The sequence below is a fragment of the Aythya fuligula genome, chromosome 1, assembly GCF_009819795.1.
Source record: "Aythya fuligula isolate bAytFul2 chromosome 1, bAytFul2.pri, whole genome shotgun sequence".
In the NCBI taxonomy this organism is placed as follows: domain Eukaryota; kingdom Metazoa; phylum Chordata; class Aves; order Anseriformes; family Anatidae; genus Aythya; species Aythya fuligula.
The window spans coordinates 115,414,764-115,436,670 of NC_045559.1; the positions used below are offsets into that span (position 1 = coordinate 115,414,764).

The 21,907-nt window shown below is 49.9% G+C and overlaps 1 protein-coding gene across 1 annotated transcript in view; it reads right to left on the reverse strand.

The window, feature by feature from the left end:
* LOC116499670 overlaps positions 1–18,567 on the reverse strand; it is a 29,299-nt gene extending 10,732 nt beyond the window's left edge. The window contains exon 1 of the mRNA XM_032204477.1: positions 18,459–18,567. Within this exon, the coding sequence (XP_032060368.1) occupies positions 18,459–18,537 (79 nt within the window). The 5' untranslated portion in view covers positions 18,538–18,567. The remainder of the gene's footprint in view (positions 1–18,458) is intronic.
* Positions 18,568–21,907: the final 3,340 nt, after the last annotated feature.

Genomic DNA, 21,907 nt, shown 5'->3' on the forward strand with positions numbered 1-21,907 from the left:
GCCAGGGCCCTAAAAGCTTATTTTCAATTGTTTCTGCTTGCAAAGTGCAATTAGCACATTTGATCAGGTGTTAATTTAGCTCAGGGGACAATTCACCTTCCTAAATACATGCTAATATTTCTCTTCAAGAAAAAAAAAAAAAAAAAAAAAAAAGGTATGGGGTAGGATGGAGACAGAGAGAAAGCACCAGACAGAATATTTTTAACTGGATCAAAATGATGAAATTCATTTTCCTGCTCATCTCTGGCTGAGTCATGCGAATCATCCTGGGTGGACGGATGTGCAGCAGCGACAGCAAGGAGCAGCCAGGAGAAGGCAGGGCTGGAGGAGCACCCAGGGCTCAGGGTCTGTGCCTTCCCACCCTTCCTGCCCCACCACTCAAAAACCCAGGGCTTGGCTGCAACACAGGCTCATTGGGCAGGCTCACACTGCATCACCTAAACCCTCCTTGCCAAAAACGCACAATTCTTCAAGAGATATTTATACGCGTTCCTCTTAACCCAGGGCATTTGGTGGGCATGCAAACTGTTGTGCATACAACTGAGGGAGCAATAATATATCCTTGGACTGAACATGCCAGGGAGATGTTGTAACCATCACTGTAGCCGTTCCCTTTCCCCTTTTTCCTTTCTTCTTTCCCTTTCCCCTTTCCCTTTTCCATGTAGACTTATATATTTAATGAAAGCTCTGGTCAAGGCCTGGTAATTAGTGTTGAACCTTTGGTATCCAACATCCAACACACATAAAGGGTTTGTTTCTCATGGGTGCTACTCAGCATTGTTTGGGAAAACTAAACAAGGTTTCAATATAGAGGATTCTCTGAAGGAAATGCCCCCAAATCTGAGAAACATGAATGCCATGAGTCACTTCTGAAAGCCTTTGCCACTGATGTAACTTAAATTGCCAGTTACGGCTGTGCCCTGGTGAGCACTGGGTTTGAGAACAAGACTCAAGGTCTTTTTCTCCACCCTCATTTTGCATGACTTTGCATGCCTATTCCATCATTTCCCCAGGAGGTTATTCAACAACTGCAAAATTTCCCTATCAGTTACATTTCCCAGTCCAATAAGGTGTTTCACATTACCACATCACCTTTTGTTCTATACAGGATTTTTTATTTTATTTTTTTAATGACTTTAAGAGTATGGAGACTGTATCTGGTAGATCCACTGACACTTTTATCCCTTCAATGACACCCTTAAGAAACTTCTTTACTCTGAATTACAATTTACAATTAACACACAATTAATCATACTTTACAATTAACCAGCATACTGGATTTCCACAGCTCTTCTCAGAACAGCAAAAGTGCTTTCATTCCTGTGGTCTAGAGGCCACGCAGGATGCCAGCACCTGCATGCTTTGTGTGCTTGGATGCTCAAGTCGCTTGCTGAGGTTGGCAGTGGGTCTTAATTTCCAGAGGATGGTGGGATGGGAGGACAGGCTCAGGACTAGTAGTTTTCGTAATTTTCCGTTCCCCCAATTTTAGTTTGGTACAGCTCAAGCTTTGGTAGCTTCATAATTTCCTCAAAAACATGGAAGGCCCTGATGAAGGCAGGGCTGACCCAGGGTAGGTGGCAAGGGGAGAATCTGAAATGCAGAGCCCCTGGTGTGAGGGGTGAGTCCCACCAGGGTGCAGGAGATGTGGTGGGGCTGGGTCATCTCCTGCTGTGTGGCAGCGCCCTTCAGTGTCTTGGGGACTCTGCTCAGGCTGGAGTACCTCTGCAGCTGCCATTTCAGAGGGCACTGGCACCTTTCCAGAAAAGAAAGTGCATTTTTCTTTCGCAGAACTTCTGCCCGTCCCACAAATGTATTCATTTACATACTTTATCTAGCTTTCCTGCCTGAAACTATTTCCACATATTTTCCTTACCCCATTTAAATTGCTTTTAAACCGTGTCTAATACCCCACAGGTCCCTTCAATTCACAACTGCTGTTATTTAGTGAAATGTTTTCCCTAGGTCAACAGACTTTCATTTCAGGGTAGATAATCCTCAGTATATCCCCTGCGGGAGGTAGGGCTCTGCTCTGCAACTGAGAGACTCTTTGTCAGGGTAATAAACTGAGAGAAGGATTTAGAAGAAATTACCTAGGAATGGAGTCCTTTGCTACAGCTTTTTATTTCTCCTTCAAGTCATGTTTTCCTAAGGGCTCTTCAAATATAGGGATCAAGAATACTTATTATCTTTGCCGAATGAAACAAAGGGAACAGATGGATTAGTCTGTTAGTAGAGAAGGGCATATTTGTAAAGGCCACTACCAAGACAAAAAAAAAGGCACTATCTTTAAGTAAAGGTGAGTTTTGTTTGGTCTTTGTTCGGTACAGCAAAACGTACACTTACTGGGTCATGAAAACGTTGTTTATTCGTCTGGTTCTTATTTCCAATATGGCTTTCCTAGGAAAATAAAGTTCTCTAATATAGGATCTCCCTAGCAAAATAGGATTTGTTACATTGCTTGGCTTATGACAGCAATAGATTTGAGTTTGAGCAGCTTTCCTAAGAGGCTGTTCTTGACTTAGTGTTACTGACCTCTAGATTTCCATTGCACTCTTGTTTCAAAGGCGGGCATTGTAAGCAAGGAGGTGCCTGATAACAATCTTTCCCACTCATAGCGTAGCTTTAAAAAGCAATATAATTTTCTTGGTTCCTCTCTCCCCTCTACACCTTTATGGCACTTCCGAGAGTCTCATTATCTCATACAAAGAGAGCAAACCCAGTTCGTAGACAAAATGTGACCACTGGGCAGGTTTGTTTCAGTTTGTAAAAATACCTCTGGCTCAAGTAAGCTCTTACCTGTTACCCAATCCCGCAATGATATGGTTCTGCACAAATAAATGACCTTTGGCTCTTAGAGGCTTCACGGGCTTTTATTGACTGAGCCCAGAGCACAGCATCCTTCTGAAAATCTCAGAAGTGCAGACCAGTTAAGACCCTGCATTGTGGGCACTGAACAGAATTTACTAATGGATTAAGAGCAGTATTTTCCCAGCCTCTGAGGGCCGTCATGATTTTGCATGTCAGAGGCACACAGAAAGCACAGAGGTGAGAAGATCTCCTGGGTCACTGAATTTAGGTCCCTTCTGCGGCAGACAGGGAGAAGTTCTTGCCTTTCCTTACATTCAGTGTGAAGAGGTAGAAAAAGTCATGCTCTCAGGTCTTTCAGTCTCCTCCTGTTGTGTGTCTGTCCCGGTACCAAATTGCTTCACTGGAAGATCATCAGTGTGCCCTGCATAGTCCTCTTGCACTCTCACAAGTCACTGGTGGAACAATATTGACTCTATTGCCTTTCAGTAACAGAAATGTCATTTTAGGATAGGCGTCAAAACATATTAAGATCAGTTAACGATGTCAAAAATTGAGGTTTACTTGGTCTTGTGGAAGACTTCCACCTGACCCATGTATCTTCCTTACAACCCCACTTGTAATTACTCTGTACTGAAACAATTTTTCTGAGCTCATGGGTGAGCGTGAGATCGATTCAATGCACTGTGTTTTCCCTGTTCTTGTCCTTGTCTTTACTATGCCAGCTATTCTCCAGTCATACGATGCCAGTCCTTGATGAAGAGCATTCTGTACACCCTCGCCTGGTGGGTTTCAGTTCTTCCAAGGACCAAGGCCAGAGTCTGTCTTCAGCCTCAACTTGCTAACTTGGCATTTTTCTGCTGGATGTCCTGGCCTCCTGGATGTCCATGCAAGCATGGGAAACAGGACAAAGAACAGTAAGTTTATTCACACCTGTCTGCTTGTGTGACCTTTCCGAAGGTGTGCACCCCTCCATGGGGCCTACAACCTCAGAAAGACTTAAAACTATGCTAATTTTTTTAGTGTGACACTAGTATTTTTTTGACTTTGGGTGCAAGGCCCATTACCCATCGCTCTGGTGCCTCCCTGTATATTCCCTGGGGGTGCCTACATATTATTTTGGTATAGAGAGGCAAGCACAGTCATAGTCATGCCATCGTTAACACATACATTCACTGGCAGCTATGCTTTTAAAGCCTATATATAATTTCCCAGAAGTCAAGCAACACAAACTGAAATAAGTATTTAACAATATTTATGGTTCATGCCCACTGCCTGATTTGTCTTCCTGTCAGCCTTGCCTCTGCCAACATCATCTGAAGACAATTTTCCATTTCACTGAGAAGCTAATCTGCGGAAAAAGGAGGGAAGGAGGAGACCAGAAGAACTGGGGTCTATTGACAAGAGAGCTGTCTCCGTGAAAACACGGACAGTGATTTCTTACCTGTTCTCATAAGTAGAAAACGAAAGTCAATACAAAGCATGGGAAAGCCAAATGTTGCGAGATTGCCTGTGTGTTTCTCAGTCAATACCCAAACCTTTCGCCTTTGATGTCTCACCCAACCCACTAGGTGTCTGGGTGTCCCTCTGTGCTCATTTGGTGCTACCACGTGTGCTTGGCGAGGGGGCAAGAGGGGAGTGAGGAGGCAGAGGAGCCACCTTGCACTCTACTGAGCCTGCTGCTTCCATGGATTGTTATATAAAACTGACATTTTCATCTAAAAAATAAGGAGATTGTGCTAGAAAAAGACTGATAATGAATAAGATGAATCACAGCCACCCCTGGGACAGGGCCACCCTGCTAGGAGTGGGAGGGACTGGAGAAGGGTTGCCGCTCTCGTGCTAGCACCATGCCTAGGGTGCTCATCTGCCACACGGAGTGGTATGACACTGAAATCTTGGATGGGAGATGCTAGGCATCCTGTTAAAATGCCTTATCTTCTCAGGCCAAAACATTCCTGTGCCTGCTATGGACTTGGACATATAGCTGGGAATGGGCAAGGCTAGCAGTATCACTGGTAAGTGGGTGCAACCCATGTAGGATGCCAAGTCAGGGGCATGTAAGCAACAGGTATAAACCCTGAGAAGCCTCAGCTGCAACCGATCCATTAAACTCCATATTCTGATTGTACTGATGTTCAGATGTTCTTTTGGGAACAGCCTTAGCCCGAGTCACTGTGCTCCAGGTTGGTCTCAACTTACCTGTTCTTAGAGAAAACTTTCATTGCTTGAGACCTCCACTGCCCAACAATCTCTACAAATAAACTCCAGGCAGTTCAAGGCATGGTATACAACCGCCCTGACAGTGTGTGGGAGAGCTGGGGCAGAAGCACTTTGGTCCCTGCTCTCCTTTGGGACCTGGTATTCATCCTGGTGGGGCACCCAACGTCAGCCCTGCAGGGGCAGGACACTGCTACAGAGAGAAAGGCTAAAGCTGGTTGGGTGGGAAGATGTCACACGTTGATCAGATTTCCTCGTTGTAGCATTTTGTCCTTCCAGCCATGCTGCAAACAAGGTCCTAAACACCGGGCTATGGGGTACATCTCTGCCAAGCTACAGCAACGTTGTGTCTCAGGGCACCGTGAGGATGCTGGTGCCCCCCATCTGCTCCTCCAGGTCAGCTGGCTCTCATGAGACATTGCACAGTTCCTCTTTGCCCTGCTCGTGATGAGCATCAGTGCCCCTTGCTGCTTGCTTGAGGGAGCAGCTCCCCGTGCTTCTCTGGAGCCCACACACGACGTGCTGAAACCTATCTGCAGGGAACTTTTACCATCTTAGTTCTTCTTTTTTTTTTTTTTTTTTTTAATGGAACAATTTTTCAGATCCTACCGCCTGCAAAGCCAGCTGGCTTAGTCATCCCGGGCTCCAAATGTGCGTGGCTCGCTGGGAGACAGCGGCTGTCGCACAAGTGCTATAAAATAAATGATACTCTGCAGCAGCCTCTGACATCTCCGGGCCTCCCAAGGCTCGAGGTGAGTGCTGCAACCACAAGTGGAGATTTTTCCCCTTTCCAGCAGTGCAAAGCTCCCAGGTCACAACTGCTGCCGCCACACAGAGTGAAGCTGTGTTGAAATCGGTGATAAAGTTCCCCCAGATCTTGGTGCAGACCTAGATTATACCCAGGAGAGCCGTTCATCCCCGCTGTTTGTCTTGCGAGCCTCGTCCTTTTGCATATGCATAAGCACACGTCCCAGTATGGACACATGCAGCATAAAATAGAGTTATTTTCATGCCTATTTGTAACAAAGGAGTGTGACTCAAGACCAAGAATCCTTTATTTTCAAGATCTCAGCTCATATTGCCGGGGTGTGGTACTCCTTACCTTTCACCAGAAATGCTGACGCAGGAGTTATCACCAATATTTCAGATAATAGATTGCAGGCGGAAACATTTCCTTTGTTCTCGGTCTCATAAATAAGGAGGGAGGAACAGCAGCCCTCTGTGACCACAAAATGAACAGCTGGGCATTTTTGCTACGCCGAGACATGCAGAAGATGCACATCTACGCGTTACTCTCCTGAGAAGCAGCTCTCAGAAACTGGAAGTGCCTGCAGTGAGCCGGGTGCTGCTGCCCCTGAGACCCCTTTGCTTGAATATTCACCAGTGGGGAAAGGTTTTGCCACAAAACTCCTCCTGACCCTCAGTCACTGTGCACAGGGCACAACGATGGCACGCACACAGTTCTCAAACAGCTGCTTGCAGCAGGTGATGCCGACCCACCCGTACCAACAGCTGAGCATCACTCACATGTGGCTGTCCTTGTTTCAAAAGCTGGTTGTGGATGGGCTTCGTGCCTGCCCTTTGGCTTGCCATCAAAGAAGCAGCACTCTGGTTGTGTCTGAGTCCTTTTTCCCCAGAGGTTGATGTTGTCCCAGCCAGCAGGGTAAAGCCTTTGGACGCAAGCCTGGGTAGATGGCAAGCAAGTGGAGGTCAAGTAGGAAAAAAAAAAAAAAAAAAGCATCTCTCACTCCTCCAAGCAGCTCAGCAGGCGGCTGTCGGAGAGGAGGCTGCTATCTCGAGTGGAGGAGGTGGGATACACAGCTTAGAAGCACTTCTTTTGAATGAGATTTCTTCTGGGTAATAATATCATGGAATGCATCAGGACGGAGCGTCTCATCCTTGAATCACTGGAGCCCACCTGTGACATGACTCATGGCCTTGATGACTGGTTTAGGATGACTGAGCCTCACCAGGGCCCTCTGATTAAGCAGCCACCAGCACTCCTGAAGTGCCCTGACTTGCCAGGACCCCAAATATAGAAGATTTCATTTGGACCAGGAGAAACTTCTGATGAATAAAGCTTTCCACGGGAGGCAACAGCCCCCGTTCTCCAGCAGCAGGAAGAACAGTGGTTGTTAAAGCGATACTCCCGGCCCCAATTGGTCCCTAATTTAGCTGAAAAGGAAGATAATCTAAGCACTTCCAGCATGAGTGCTAATGTAAACACCCTCACCATCTGGTTTATTTACACGCACGCGCTCCAAGAGCTCAGTTTATAAACCACCTTCTTCTCCCGAGCTGTTTGATGCTGCTGAGCTGCATCCCATGGAAAAGGAATAAAAAAGACACCTCTGGTCTCAGTCCCTGATGAAGGAGGTTTGCAAACAGCATTTCCCAGTGCCCTGCTTTTATGCCAGCCCGCGTGTGGCAGGGATGGGGACACGCGCGTCAGTCTGGCTGCAGAAAGCCGCGTCCTTTTGCAAATGGGAAATAATCGACACTTCACTCTGCTGGCAGCCAGCACCCCCACCGGCGGCTGGGTTTGTCATTTTGCATCCCCTCAGAGGCTCTGATTTCAAATTTACAGTAACATATGCCCAGAGAGCTGCCAGCCTTCCCCCAGCATCACGAATGCTTATTCCCTGCTGCCCCACACAGCGACGGGTGAGGGACAAGTGACATTTCTGCTTCGGCCACAGGTCTCTTGGACCCCTGTGGTGGGAGAACAGAACCTTTTTGTTCCTTCCCCTCTGTTTTTTTTTTTTTTTTTTTTTTTTTTTTTACGTTATTTTATTATTTATACCAGGCAGCTGGGGACCGGGGTGTTTCCAGTGAGGTTATTTAGCTGCATGGCTCCCATTAATGTAAATGACAGTCACCCAGCTGAAGCTGTGCATATTCTGTTGAAGATTTACCCCTGGGGTTATCATTTCGCAAAGACTTCCCTCTCCCCCTTACAGCCTTTGCCGCAATCATCATTGCATGGGGAGAAAATTGGAAGTCCCCACACAAAAGGAGTGAGCAGCTCACTTTGGGAATGGAAATTTGTACCAGGAGAGCATTACGGAGGGACAGGCACTACGGGAGGAGCACACCTTTCCCCATGACCTTGCCGTGCTGTCCCAAAACAGGCAATGTTTGCTGAGATGCTGCAGAACCTTGTGCCACAAAGGTATTAAAACAGGATGGTCAGAAAAAAAAAAAAAAAAAAAAAGATTTTATTCATTTTTTTTTAAACCTTGTTTTCAAAACCAGATTTGTTTAAAAGATAAGCAAAACATCTCTCGTCCCTTTCCTTCCAACAACTCATGCTCTGTTTTGGTTGGGTAGGATGACCCTAGGCAGGACATGCCTGCACGCTGCTCACCTGGCAGAGCATCACTGCGGGGCTGTCCTCTCCCTGAAGACAGCTGTGCCCTGGGAGCACTCCCTCTGAAAAGCAGTGCCTGCTGGAGGAGTTATTTGTCCCCCTGACATCAGCCATAAATTCTGAGGTCAGGAGGAGCCGTTATGCTAGCTGGTATGACCCCTGATATAACACAGACCGTGATTTGTGCATCCAGCCCAGCACTTCCTTTGGAGATCCAATAAATCTTGGAGCAAGGCAGTCAGTCATGATTTAAGAGCTGTGAGCAGTAATTCTGTGTCCCTGGGCAAGCTGCTGCAGTGGTTAATTGCCCTTGCAGCATGAGTGCACATCTCGTTCCTGGACCAAACCTGTCTGCCTCAGTGCCTTGATCCACCTCTCCTGGCCGGAGCAGCTCTCCCCCAGAGGTGCTGTCAGCCCTCACCAAGTCATCTCCTAGCTCTCCCCTTGGCCAGACAAACAAATTGGATTTCTTCAGCATGATTCATCAGCTCGCTTCTGGGAGGTGTAGAGACTGAGCGTGCGGAGAGGAACCAGCAGCATACCCGTGCCAGCACCCACAGGGTGTCAAAGCCCACAGCCCCACACCCCTGATGGTGCTGTCACCAATGCCACCACTTTTTGGGGACCCAGCCACCCGCTGGGGTGGTGTCAGGGGTTCTGCAGCAGGGTGAGAGGAGGAGGAAGCAAGACAGCATCGGGGAGCGATGAGAGGAGGATGCTGCCTTGCATGGGGAAGGGCAGGAGGTGAACGTGAGGGGGGCATTCTCACAGGACTGGTGCTTTAAAAGCAATCTAGAGGCCAGAGTGAATTGGATGCTCTATTTTAAATCGATCCTTGCACTCACAAGGGAGAAAAACAAATTCCTCTAAAAGGGTCAGAAATAGTGGAATTAGTCGGCATCTTTTCACTGAAGGTTGTGGTTTCTTTCCAGCTGCCACAGGATAGAGTGATGTGTGTGCTTGACTGTTCAGCCCCTGATCTTTCATTACCTGCACATCAGGTTTAGTGCTCCACAGAGGATCAGAGAAGCTCTCCTCCTTCTTCACTCTGTACTCCAGCTGCCCTTTGCCTGCAGGGAGCCAAGGAGACAAAATGGGCTGGGAACATCCTACAGTGGTGGGCTGGCATGTCAGCAAGCACCCCTTGGGGCAAGAGGTGTGGTAGGAGAGGGAAAGCATCACGGAGGAATTTTACCAGTCTTGCTATGCTGGAGAAGACAGGCTTGGGTGAGCTGGAGGTCTGGTCCAATGAGTTCCCCAATGCCACTTGGGGCTGGTGGCTTTGCCAGCCTGCTCTCTGAGGGTGTACTGGGGCCAGATTTCAGCACTTCTGCAGATAAAAATAAGTGCAGCCCTTGGTGTGGCTGCAAAGTCGCTCTCAGTAGGGTCCTTGGCATCCCACAGCATTAAGACCCAAGGCATCCATGAACCCAAGGCATGCTGTCCCGTCACAGGCTCTATCTGATATTAACTCCAGAAAATACCAAAGAGAAGGGAGTAAAATGCAGCCCCCAGGCAAAAGGTGATCTCCTGCATGGCGTTTTTTGCAATTATTCTCCATTTACCCCTCCTTTTCTGACAGTCCTGTCTCTGTTGGAATAAAAAAATAAATCACACGTTTAGAAGGACAGCTAAAGCTTTCTGAAACCCAGTCTGTAGCACAGAAGAAGTCAACTGCTATTTCCAGTGCAATGACAGATCCCTGAATTTCTCCCCCACAGATCCCCAGCATCCCCTCAGGTTTGTCCCTAAGGCACAGTTCAGGCTGACCAGCAGGACACCCTCAGGAAGGGGGTGCAGGAGGCAGCTGAGGGAAGAAGGTCCCTCTCAAAGCACACAGAACATGTGCCAATGGAAACCTCACACAAAAACCACCAGTACTGTGGATAAACTAGGCCTCAGGGGCAGGAGGAGCCTTTTTAAATTAAACAAGATGAACCGAGGAGGTGGCACGTCCCAGCCCTAGCTGTGTTGTGAAGGTTATGGGCCTCCTCAGCCTCAGCTGCTCCCTCAACATGCTGTGACACACAAGCTCAAAGGGTTTCTTGTTACGGCTTAATTTGTCACCTACTTAAAGGGCTAATGAATTAGTGTTTAGGTGGTGTTTGGGTTCCAAACTGGACTGACACAAGGGAGCCAGAAGGTGGATTGGGGTGCTTGAGGGCCCTCTAGTCCGCGCAGGCCTAGCAGGAGCAGAGGTCCCTTCAAGGCCATGGGACAGCTGGGCAGGAGCTCTGTCTGTGCCTGTACTGTCTTTGCAGGAGCACAGCAGAGACCTGCACTGCTCTACAAAGGAGGCAGTTTGATGCAGTGGTTTTGTTTGTCCTGGCTAACTTTTCTTGCCTTGCCCTGGAGACTCTGTACTTTGGATACTCCTCAAGGTCATGACTGGAGCTTTCAAAATACAAGTCTGAAATAAACCATACTTTTTTTTTTTTTCTTTTCTTTTCTTTTTTCTTTTTTTTTTTTTTTTTTACTTGCCCCCAAATACTGGCCATGATTCATGTGCAGATTTAATACCAGTGCCTAGCTAGGTGCCCTTGTGTGCTGCTCTATTGATTTTGATGGCTCTAGTTACAGATAACGCTTTTGAAATCATAGGACCGGACAGGATCTCCTGGGCTGTTCTGTTGCATCTTCTTCTGTCACACAGAGTCAATAGTATGCAATCCCTTCCATGGCCTCACAAAGCTCCAGCCTAAAACTAGGCAACACTTTGCCCCTAGGACTCCTGCAGGAAAGCCTTTGTGGCGTTTCATTCCTATAGCAGTCATTAATTTTGTCATTTCTCCTCTAACATAGCCAGGGGATGGTTCAGAGGCATCTGCTCAATGGCGATCATTGTCCTCAAGCTTAAATAACTCTTCTCCTTGCTTAGTGGGCACATTGGAGGAAAGAGGGGCTATGGGGGGCAGACACAACAGCCCCCAGCCCTGGGGAGATGCTGGGATCACCTGGGGCATGAGACAGGGCTGCCACAAGAGGAGGCCCCAGCAGCCAGGCATGGTCCCAAGCCTGGGCAAGGCCTCCATGGCTTCTCAGCCCCTGGCCCTGCTGCCTCCAGGCCTTTCTAGAAATATTCTAGCTGATGTTGCTTCCATTTGTATTTGCCTTTTCGTAGCCGCGAGATGCTCGTGGCTCCGAGCCATCTCATGCCTGAGTGATCCATCTCTGTTGCTTTGTGGATAAGCTGCCAGCTTATAGCAGAAATTCTTGTTGTTAGTGTCCAAGTACACGGCGGTGCATTTTTCTTGCTAAATTACATCCCATTTTTCTCAATCTCAGCTGTAAGGGCACTCAGCTCCTCCTACGTCATACTCCAGCCCTTATCGGTACCCACAGTGACTCCCGACTTCACGTCATTTCTGCTCTTTCTTCTCAGGTCACTTAAAGAAAAAAACAGATTAAGATAGCGTCCTCGGCAGCTTCTTGACGAACTCCACCAGAAACTTGCTGCTAGATTTTAATTCCCCTTTCAAGCACAGCCTGTCTTCTACCCACTGGCAGGTTCTTGACCCAGACTAAATCTCTTCCACTACACCACATCTTAACGAGCGCATTCCTGCTTGGCAACAAGGAATCAGACAGACCTGGTCTCCCCCGTGCCCCGACTTGAGCAAGTCAGGCAGGGCCTGCAGCTAGTAATCCTATCCTCTCCTTCCTCCAATTTGGCATGTGCTGCCCCGTATTTCTTCATTCCTTCCTGCAGAGCTTCTCCCAACACTTTTCTCCCCGTGCTGCATGGCTATCCCATCACCGTCCCCACTTCCTGCTCTTTCCCTGAACCCAGCTGCCACATTGCCTCTTTTTTCTCCCTTTTCACAGCTTTCAGCTTGATGGCTTCATGAAAAGCTACTAGCCTTGCAATTGCAGATGGTGGTCCTTTCTACGCAGTGGGTTGGAGGCATCCTTCTCGCTTTGACCTGATGCGCTCTTTCCTTATCTCAGCTTCTCTCCTAGCTCATAAATTCCAGCCTTTACATCCATTTTTCTTTGCCCCCTGCTCAACCCAATAGCTGTGCTGCTGACAAATGAGACAAAGCATTTAATTCTCGTTGGGGCCACAGACTATTTAGTTTGTGTTGGGCTGATGCCCAAATCACCTGGGCTAAACTATATGTTTTTGCATCTTTCCGTCTGCCAGCTTCTTCTTTCCTTTACTGCTCTCCCGTTGCTCTCTGTTGGTCCTCTCTGCATGTTTAATACCACCACTGTTAAAGTTTTACAGGCTTGGGCTGTATTTTTATGTGTGTAATATTCCTACAGTTCAGATGTTTTTTGCAATATTACATTTATTTTCTCCCACACTTAAAACTCCTTTGGTTTTCACCACAGAGGTGTCTTTAAAACCTTAAGTGAGGGGGGAAAAAGTCTTCCTTCTCCTCCCCATTTCAGATTTAAAACTTTTTATGTCAGAGTGTGCTTGTGTATTTGAATGTGGGAAATGAACTCGGTGTCACCCCTTCAGTTCTCTTCTGGCCCTCCTGAGCTTGTTCTGGAGTTATTTAGAGCCAGTTGCTCTCTGGTTTTCCTCTGTGGGCAGCTGAGAGATCGCTTGAGCTTTTCCAAGCTGCGAGCTGGATATGTCCCACAGTCACTAAGGTGACTGCCACTTGCAGCCCGTGAGCAACCCACGGTGCGCAGCACAGTGCACAAACCCTCCAGCAAAACACGTGGGTGCTGGCAGGGGTGGGGGCACCCTAAGGGTTGTTCTTCATGCTTGGCCTGCCCATGTGAAACATTCCCCAGAGGTGCAGCTGGGTGAAGAAACACACCTGCTGCTTTTCTCAGCTGTGGTGGTAAACGCCACTTGCTTGAGAGAAGGATGGAGTGTGACCTCCTCACAAACCTCATCTCCTTGAGTCTCATGGCATTGCCCCCAGGATGAGTCAGATCCATAAAAATAAAGAGAAAAGAAGAAACACACTTGTGACATTTTTTGCTTTTACAGAATATACGTCCTAATACAAACCCCCTGTGCAGAATAGGTCATACTTCAGCTTGGTGTACGACACCCTGAGAAGGGATGATAATTTGTAGGCTGCACAGAAACACACCTGAGGTGCACAAGGAATGGTGTTACGTGTGGTAAATATATGGAAATTTCTTTCTACCTGTTTTATGGGGGCAATTGCAGAGCTTTTTCGGTGCAGAGGGACGTGCAGCTGCACTCACACACCGAACAAATCTCTCCTTCTCCATTGAGCCAGCTCAAATCCCATGCCCTAAAAGGCCCCCACACCACTTCACACCATTTTTCTTGTCCTAAACCATTTCTCAGTCATAAATAGGGAAGAGGCAGCTTCTCTGGCTTCCACTTTTCAGCTATACCTACTTCAGTTTCATGTGAAAAAGTTATCTCAGCAATTAAACCATAACTCAGCCGCCGAATGGCACCGCGACGGGTACTTCCCACGCTGCCTTCACGCAATTGCACCTTTCTGAGCCTGTTGCAAAACACAGCACAAGCTGGCTCACTACCACAAAACACCGGCAAAGCTACTTTTTAATCACTGTTTTGCTGAGATATGATGTGCATCGTGCTTGGGGGTGTTTGCTGTGTGCATATTGACTCTGTATGGCGGGCAGTAAGGGTTTGGCACGCGTCTGTGTGCTTTCTGCATGGGCACAGCATCCCTGGGCTGGCACGGATGTGGTGGGGACAACGTGGTTTTGGTGGGGTTCACCTGAAGAGCACCTCCCAGGGCACCCCATGATCTGCCCCCCGGGAAAAAGGCACATTTCATCGGGAGCAACATTTGATGCACACCTTCATTCATTTCCAGCAATGGATGAATGAATTTCATTCATTTAGCAATGGTTGGAGCAATCACCAGCAAACCCGGCACGGGCTAACAGCAGCATTTAAAGCCTGCAGGGGTACATTTGCAGCAGCCAGTACTCTATAAACACAGCTATCGCTTCTGTACACACTGTGGCAGGAACATAGTTTGTGCACAGGGCTTGGTGGAAAGTGGGAGTTCGGCTGCAGATGACACTTCAGTAGCGTAGCACAAGGAGAAAGCCCTGCTGCCCTCAGCACACGGCTGCAGCCCGGTGCTGCCAGTCCCAGTGGGAGCTGGGCACAGCCTCCTACAAACCTTAGAGACGTGCAAGCCAGGGCATGTGGGGAAGCTGAGCTGTGGTCTGACTGGTTTTGCTTCTGTGAATTTCTTCATCTTTTTTATCTTCTGAAAAAAAAATAAATAACAGCATCGTGGGATGTGTGAGGTGGGAAGGGACCCCTGGAAGCCACCTGCTCCAAGCCCTGCCCAAGCAGGGCCACCCAGCGCAGGCTGCCCAGGGCCAGGCCCAGGCGGAGATCCCCAAGGAGGAGCCCCCACAGCTCTCTGGGCAGCCTGTGCCAGGGCTCCTCACCCGCACAGCACAGAAGTGCTGCCTGCTGCTCAGAGGGAGCCTCCTGGGCTCCACTTTGTGCCCGCTGCCTCTTGTTGTGTTTTAAAATAACCCTGATAATCACCAGAGCCACCTGCAGCCATGTCTCTGCAGAGATCAGAGGTGACAGCAGAGCCGTCCTGAGATCTCTGTCCCCACTCTGGAGTCACAGAGTGACAGGGGCAGGCACGGCCCCTTGCGAGGGGCTGAGATGTGCCTTATCTCTGCCTGGGGGGCCAGCACGGAGCGAGGACACCCCTGCCCCGGTGCTGGAGGAGCTCGAGGTCAAGGACTAACCTCTCCTTGGCTTCTCCTGTCGGCCTCGTGGGAAGCATCACTGAACATGGAGGCCACAGGACAAGGCTGGAAAAGCATCTGCCAGCCCCAGGCAGGCAGCCCGTCCCACACAACACGGCAGGGATCATCCCAGGATTAAACAGAGGGTCAGGCCCTGAACACCTGGCCCTGGGGAGGCTCCAGGGGCTTTCACGGGGGCTTTGCTCTGGCTCTTCTCACCCGGGGCACCCCACCAGGGCTTACAGACAGGGGCTGCTGCGTGGCCTTGGGCAGCACCCAGTGTCCCCAGTGGACCCGTGGCTCCCATCTGGGTCCCAGATGCCCTCAGAACCCACATGAGGACCGTGCCTGGGGCTGATAAATGCCAGCAAGAGGATTTGAAGTGCAGGCGGTCGCTTCCAGGTTTGTTTATTTCCCTGATTCCTACAGAGGCGCACAAAGAGCCCGCAGGCGATCAGCACAGAGCGCTCCTTATGAAAACAAATAAAGAAGCCCTTGCTGTTCCCAGCCAGCTTGCCTTCGGGTCTATTTTAGCCCGCAGCCTCGGCAGCAGCTCCAGCAGGAGCCGGGATGCTGCTGAGGAGGGTTAGTCACCGCCGGCCCTCAGCGGGCACCTCGGTCATTTTCCCCAGCCGGTTGCGTCAGCAGAGCCCCGGCGCTGCCGGATTATGCAAGCTCCATTCACAGATACGCTCGGGGTTGGTCTTTTTAACCTTTATTCCCCAGCTGAAATAAAAGCTTAGCTGATAAAGCCCCTGACATAAAAGCTTAGCTGATAAAGTCCCGTAATATACTGGAAACAGGGAACGCGAGGCATGGGCGATAGATTGCATTTGTGGGAAACAAAGAAGCCAACTGCAGCCCACAGCCGCAGCTGAGTCTTTAGCAGCACCATCTTTTGAAAAGAAAGGTGCTTTTCTAGCTCATCCAGGCAAACGCAAGGACAAAGATTTGCTCTGGGGTTTCAGTTTATCATCAGTTTTTATCATTCAGTTTTTCAAGAGTCAAAGGCAAGACACGAAGCAGGGGACAGGTATGTTAGATGTAGGTGTGGTGGGAGCTGTTTTGCCCTCTAGTCCCGTGCCACATCCCAATAAATAGGCGTGTGAGGTGTGATTCTGGGCTACTTCTGACCATTTGAGTCCACCTGAGGCACCACTCGAGTCAGGTACCAAATCTGACTGTAATGAGAAATAATTGGCTGCCCGGCTGGGTTTTCTCAGAGATGCCAGAAGCTCTCTGCCTGTCAGACCAGCGCGTGGCAGAGCTGTCTCCAGCTGATTGGGGCCAGAGCACGTTTGCTGGTGCAGCAAAAAAATAAAATATAAAAATCCCTCATCGCTTCTAGCTGTGAGTGTCACAGCAGAGTAAATGTTAATACCCGTATAACTGAGCTGCAGCAGTGCTTGCTAGCTGCAGTGCTCTCTTTGGAGTGACGGGGGGCTGAGCTCGACAGATAAAACCCAATCACAGAAGCATTTAGGTTGGAAGAGACCTGCAAGACCACCAAGTCCAACCACCAACTTGACCTGCTGAGTCCCATCACCAACCCGATGAAACAAATGAAACTGGAGGTAGATTTGTGCTATCTCGGCCCAAAGAAAATCGGCATTTTAGGGAAAATTGGGACTTTCAAAACCGGCACCACCACAGGGCCCAAAGGCAGGAGCGATGTGTGGCTGAGGCCGCAGTCTGCCTCTGGGAGGGCCCCATGCAAACCACCTGCAAGGAGGGTGAGCAGGCAACGAGCAAGGAAGGAGATCTTCATGCCCTTTGAAGGAAGAAGAAACCCCTCAAATTAACAGCCAGCACCTACGTGCAAGCCCACCCGACCCCTCTGCGTCACTTTGTCAGCTCTGCTGCCCGATGCCTGGCTTTGCCCGTGCTTAGTAATGCAATTAGCTCACACACTCAGAGGCTAATAAACCTGCTGACAGCACCGTGAGCAACTGCTCGCAGGCAGGGGAGGTGTGGGGACACCGAGAGCATCACCTCAGCCCCTGAGATTTCAGGTCTGGGCAGGTTTGGGGTGCAGGAGCCTGCCCCACACGTCCCAGGGCTTCACACGTGGCCGCCCCCCGGCGTCGCCAGCTGCCCGTCTAATAAGCAAGCACTAATTCAATTTTCGGCTTTGCTCCTTCATCCTTTCGTGCCACCTCCTGAGCCGCTTTGTGCCGACATCTGCTGATGTCAGGGGCCTCGGGACGGCGAGGGGAGGGTGAGGGGGACGCAGGGAGCCGCGGAGCCTCCAAACGATAAGAGGAGCATCACGAGTGGGCACCGCGTGGCCGTGTCTGGGAGCGGGATTAAAACTTTGAGCCCATGATATGAGGAGTCCTCCGTCGTGCTCCGAGTGGGAGATTAGTGAGCTCAAGCTCAGCGTGAAATTCAGGAAGAAAATCCTATCACACGCCGAAAAAAAATGTTGCCACGTGCTATAATCCCGCCGGAGGGGGCTGAATAACAAACAGCACAGCCTTCAGGGGCCCTGCTTCATTATCTCAGCCCAGGTGCTAGACAGCACGTGTCTACAAAGCAGGCTAAGCACCCTCCTTCCAGCCATCACCCCAGAGTTTGGACCAGCCCTGATCAGACTGCTGTTGGCCATCCTCCTCCTCTCATCCTGCCCGCTGCTGCTGGACCCAGGGTATGCCAGGGACCCTCAAGTCCTGGAGTAGGACTATTTATCTCCCATTTATCTCTTTGGGTTCGCATTACTGGCAGCTGAGCTCGGCCACAGCGCTGGCTCGCCTCTGCATGCAAAGCCACCATCCCCCCTGTCGAGACTTCCCTCCTCCGAACCCCTTCTCCTGTCACCAGCCAGAAGTGAAGGGACAGGGCGATGCAAGATGACAGGAGCCGGGAGCCTCCCCCTCTCCGCTGCGCATCGCGTGCGTCCACAGCTGCAAGCTCTCAGGCATCCCTTGCTGGACCGTGCTCCAGGACAGCAGCGGGCTGCCAGGCAGGCAGCCTGCAGAACAGATGAGTCACTGCTCAGCACAGAGGACGAGCTAAGAGCTTGGCGAAGCTGCCTGGTCCTTGTGACAGACACAGCAAAGGCAACCAGCGTTAAAAGCAATCAGAATAAATATATATATGCAAACAGAAAGGAGTTGGGCTGGAGCAATTTGTAAAGCAAAGAGGCTCTGGGTGAGCTCCTCAAAGCTGGGAACGGGGAAGGAGAGACGGTGCCCTGCACAAAAATGCTTCCCTGCATCCCAGCTGAGGAGCAGCTCGAGATGCAATGAGATGCGGTAAACACACTTTGAATCGAGAGGAGGAAGAACAGTAACACAAAAGGGAAATCTCTGCGGAGGAATCGGCTCAGGCGAGACAGAAAAAAAAAAAAAAAAAAAAAAAAAGAGCTTACCAAAAAGCCACGGAGCTCTAGGAGGATCCTTTCGAGCTCGCCGTACACCCGGAGGAGATGCTGAGTGTGACATCAGCATCGCCCCAGTTATGCAAATTGCTCGCTGGTTTGTGTGTGCAGCAGGACAGCAGCATTTTGTGTGCCTTTCTCCCAGCCCCCAACGCTGCTCCGTGCAGGGTGCACGCTGACGCATCGAGGGGGGGACACAGAGGGGCTGGCAGGAGCAGGGTTTGCATTTCAGGGTCCCCCCTGCCACCGCAGGCACTCCTGCTTTAAACACGGGGCTTGTTCCTGAGCCCAAGGGGATGGGAGATGGCAGGAGGTGGTTATAGATAATAATCCTTGCTATAATGATCCCAGCCGGCTGGGAATGCGTGTCCCCAGCGCAGCCACCCTGGCTGTGCTCGCAGGGCATGGGGAATGCTCACCTTCCAGCACCGACCCCATCCCTCACCCTGTGCTGCTGATCACCAGGACTTGCCTGGCTGCTCGGCCAGACCCACCTTTGCCAAAACGAGAGGTTTTGGTGCATCTGTCGGGGAAGTGCTTTCAGTGCTCTGCTCAAGGAAACACACTGCCCACGTCCACGGATGGACACAGTGTAGAGAAAAGGTCCTCATTTCCCCCCCTAACCAAGATTAATTTGGGATCTTGGGAAATTCTGCTGAGAAAGTTCTGAGCCAAGAGAAGAAGATCCAAAAGGCATCCTTCCTGCAGATACGTCCGAGACAGCAACTGTACGAGCCAAATGCTAGATACACTAAATGGCACGTTGCCAGAAAAGCAAGGCTGGTTTTCTGCAACATGCTTTCAGCTTTTTTGCCCCGATGCTGCTACTGGAGACATGCAGAGAAGCCTTGAGCCCTGGAAGACCCCTGAAAGCTGTCAAAGCTGCCTGCGAAACCCTAGCTGATGCTGCATTTCGGTGCCAAACTGCGCAAGTTTCAAGAATTTTTCACTACAGCCTAATTCAGCGGCCTTCTTGGACTGGACCCTGCCTTCACAAATTCGACGGTATGAGTCCAGCTGAGTCCAGGGCCCTCAGAGCAAGCCCCAGCAATTAGTGCTCGCTGATTTATCACCACGAGGGCACGGAAACCTCTGCAGACGCCGTGCAAATAACGCACAGCGATGAATGCGAAAGCATCCATATTCATCCTCTGAAAATGAAGACCTTCTTTAGCCTATTAGCATGCGGTAATTAAGGGCCGGTACAAAGGACCGCAGCCATGTACAAACAAACCTTCCTCCTCATGGGAAACCGGCTGCAGTGGTCCCCCCAAAAAAGTGTTGTTTCCCGGGAGAATGCCAAGCTTTGAAAAATCTGCGGGGAGCTTATTTTGTGCCTAAGCACAGGACTTCTGATCTTGAAGTATGCAATTAGCTGGGGGAAATACATTATTATTATTATTTTGTTGTTGTTGTTTTATGTCTGTTTTTTTTTTTTTTTTTATTTTTGGATTTATCTTTTTCATGGAAAATTTGGCCCGAAAGCCAATAGGCTGTATCTCCTTTGAAATCCCAGCTCCCAGGCTTTCTGGAGTGTCCGAGAGCTGCAGTCTCATGTGTCTGCAACCAGCCGAGCACTCGTCCCCGGTAAGGTGAGACGCTGCCCTAGATTTTCTGGCGGAGCTGTTATTGCTCGTTGACAAGCTCTCTGCCTGTTAAGCCTCCCGGCCAAATCAGACAGCGTCACTGCTCCCAAGGTGCTGTGAAACTCAAACCCTTTGGAAGCATGCATTTATCACAGAATCAGAGAATCATAGATGGGTTGGGGTGGAAGGGACCTCAAAGCCCACCTGGACCCACCCCCCTGCCATGGGCAGGGACACCTCCCACCAGCCCAGGCTGCCCAAAGCCCCATCCAGCCTGGCCTTGAGTGCCATGGAGGAGCTGACTCCTCCCTCAGGATTTTTAACACCACGGGCAGCCAGGTTGATCTGGCATGGTTTACCCTCAGCTGATCCGTGCTGGCTGTTCCCAACTACTTTCTCCTCCTTCCTGTGCCCAGAAACATCCTCCAAGAAGACTCACTCTGTGGTTTTCTCTGTTATCTCCTGCGGAGCTCCCTCTCCATCTGATCTCGGCAGCCACTGCTCTGCTGCGCGGGGAGCGTGCCCAACAGCTGCCTGCTCGTGGAAGAGAGGGAGAGATGCATCACTTGCATAAATTAACTCCCAAATTAAATTGCAGCCTTATAAAGTACCACTGCAGCACACAGCTAATGCTGCCCAGTGAAGTCTTGCCAGAAAGGGAGCAGAATGGTTTTCGTAACTGCACTTGAAAAGGGCGCCAAAGGGGATGCAGCAACATTTGTCTTCTTCTTTTTCTCTTTCCCTGTGCTCAGTACTCCTCTTCTGCTCACCGAGCTGGAGGCAGAGATGTCTGATAGGGAGCACGGTAAGATGAGAGGTAAAGGTGCACTTGCAGCTAATTTACAGGAGCAGGAAAAAAGCACATCGCATCCGATTCCCCATGCTGACTCTGCCTGCCCTGCGGAGCCTCGTCTGCTATATAATTACAGATCAAATAGCACGTTCATTCAGATCTCATTGGATCAATCGTCTGCAGTCTCCCTCTGCAACTTTGCTCCTGCACCTGAGCCCAAACCAAGCTGATCAGCGCTTCTCCTCTGACCTCAAACACTGAAGGGCCCTGAAGGAGGATCAAAGAAAGGGCATGGCAGCTAGGAGGCATGAGGACACCCAGCATTTGGGGCTGCAAACCCATTTGTTAAAATGCCCTATTCCAAAACCAAAACCCAACCAACCAAACAAACCAACAGCAAACCAATGACCCTTCCCCCCCTGCCTGAGCAATGAATTTTCAGACCCTCCTGACTGTTCCCTGGCGGGTGGTTTCTCTGGCAGGATGCAGCACATACCCGGTTCATAATACAGCAGCAAAGAGTCTCTCCCTGATGATTTCATGACGTGGAGGAGTCTGAGCTCAGGGCCTTTTTCTGTCGCCCTTTCTCCTGCAAGCAGATCACTGGCAGGAATAAAACACTGGCTGTGGAAAAAAAAAAATAAAAAATCTGTACCAAAGTCATTTGACTTCCAAACAAATTGACAGTGGTTTGGAAAGGAGTTGTAGGACCTGGCATGGTCTGCCAGGCGAGGAGAGTGCAGGTACACGAGGAGATGGTCCTGGCTGAGGTGAGGAGGGCTTGCTGACCCTTGGGGCTGCGGCTTGGCGCAGGAGCAAGGGAAGGTGCAGCTGGGAGGTCCCTCCGCTGGCACTGAGCCCCACAGAGGCTTCACCACACAAAGTATCCAAACAAAAAATAAAACCATTAGTCCTCACACAAAGCCTCTCCAAGATACGTCCCCACGCTGCAACTCACCGCCCCCAGCTCCTGCCAGGCCTACACTGCATAATGCCCCTACACACCATATTACAGAGCTCCAGAAAGTCAATCCAACGAGAACAAAGCCACCAAAACCCCC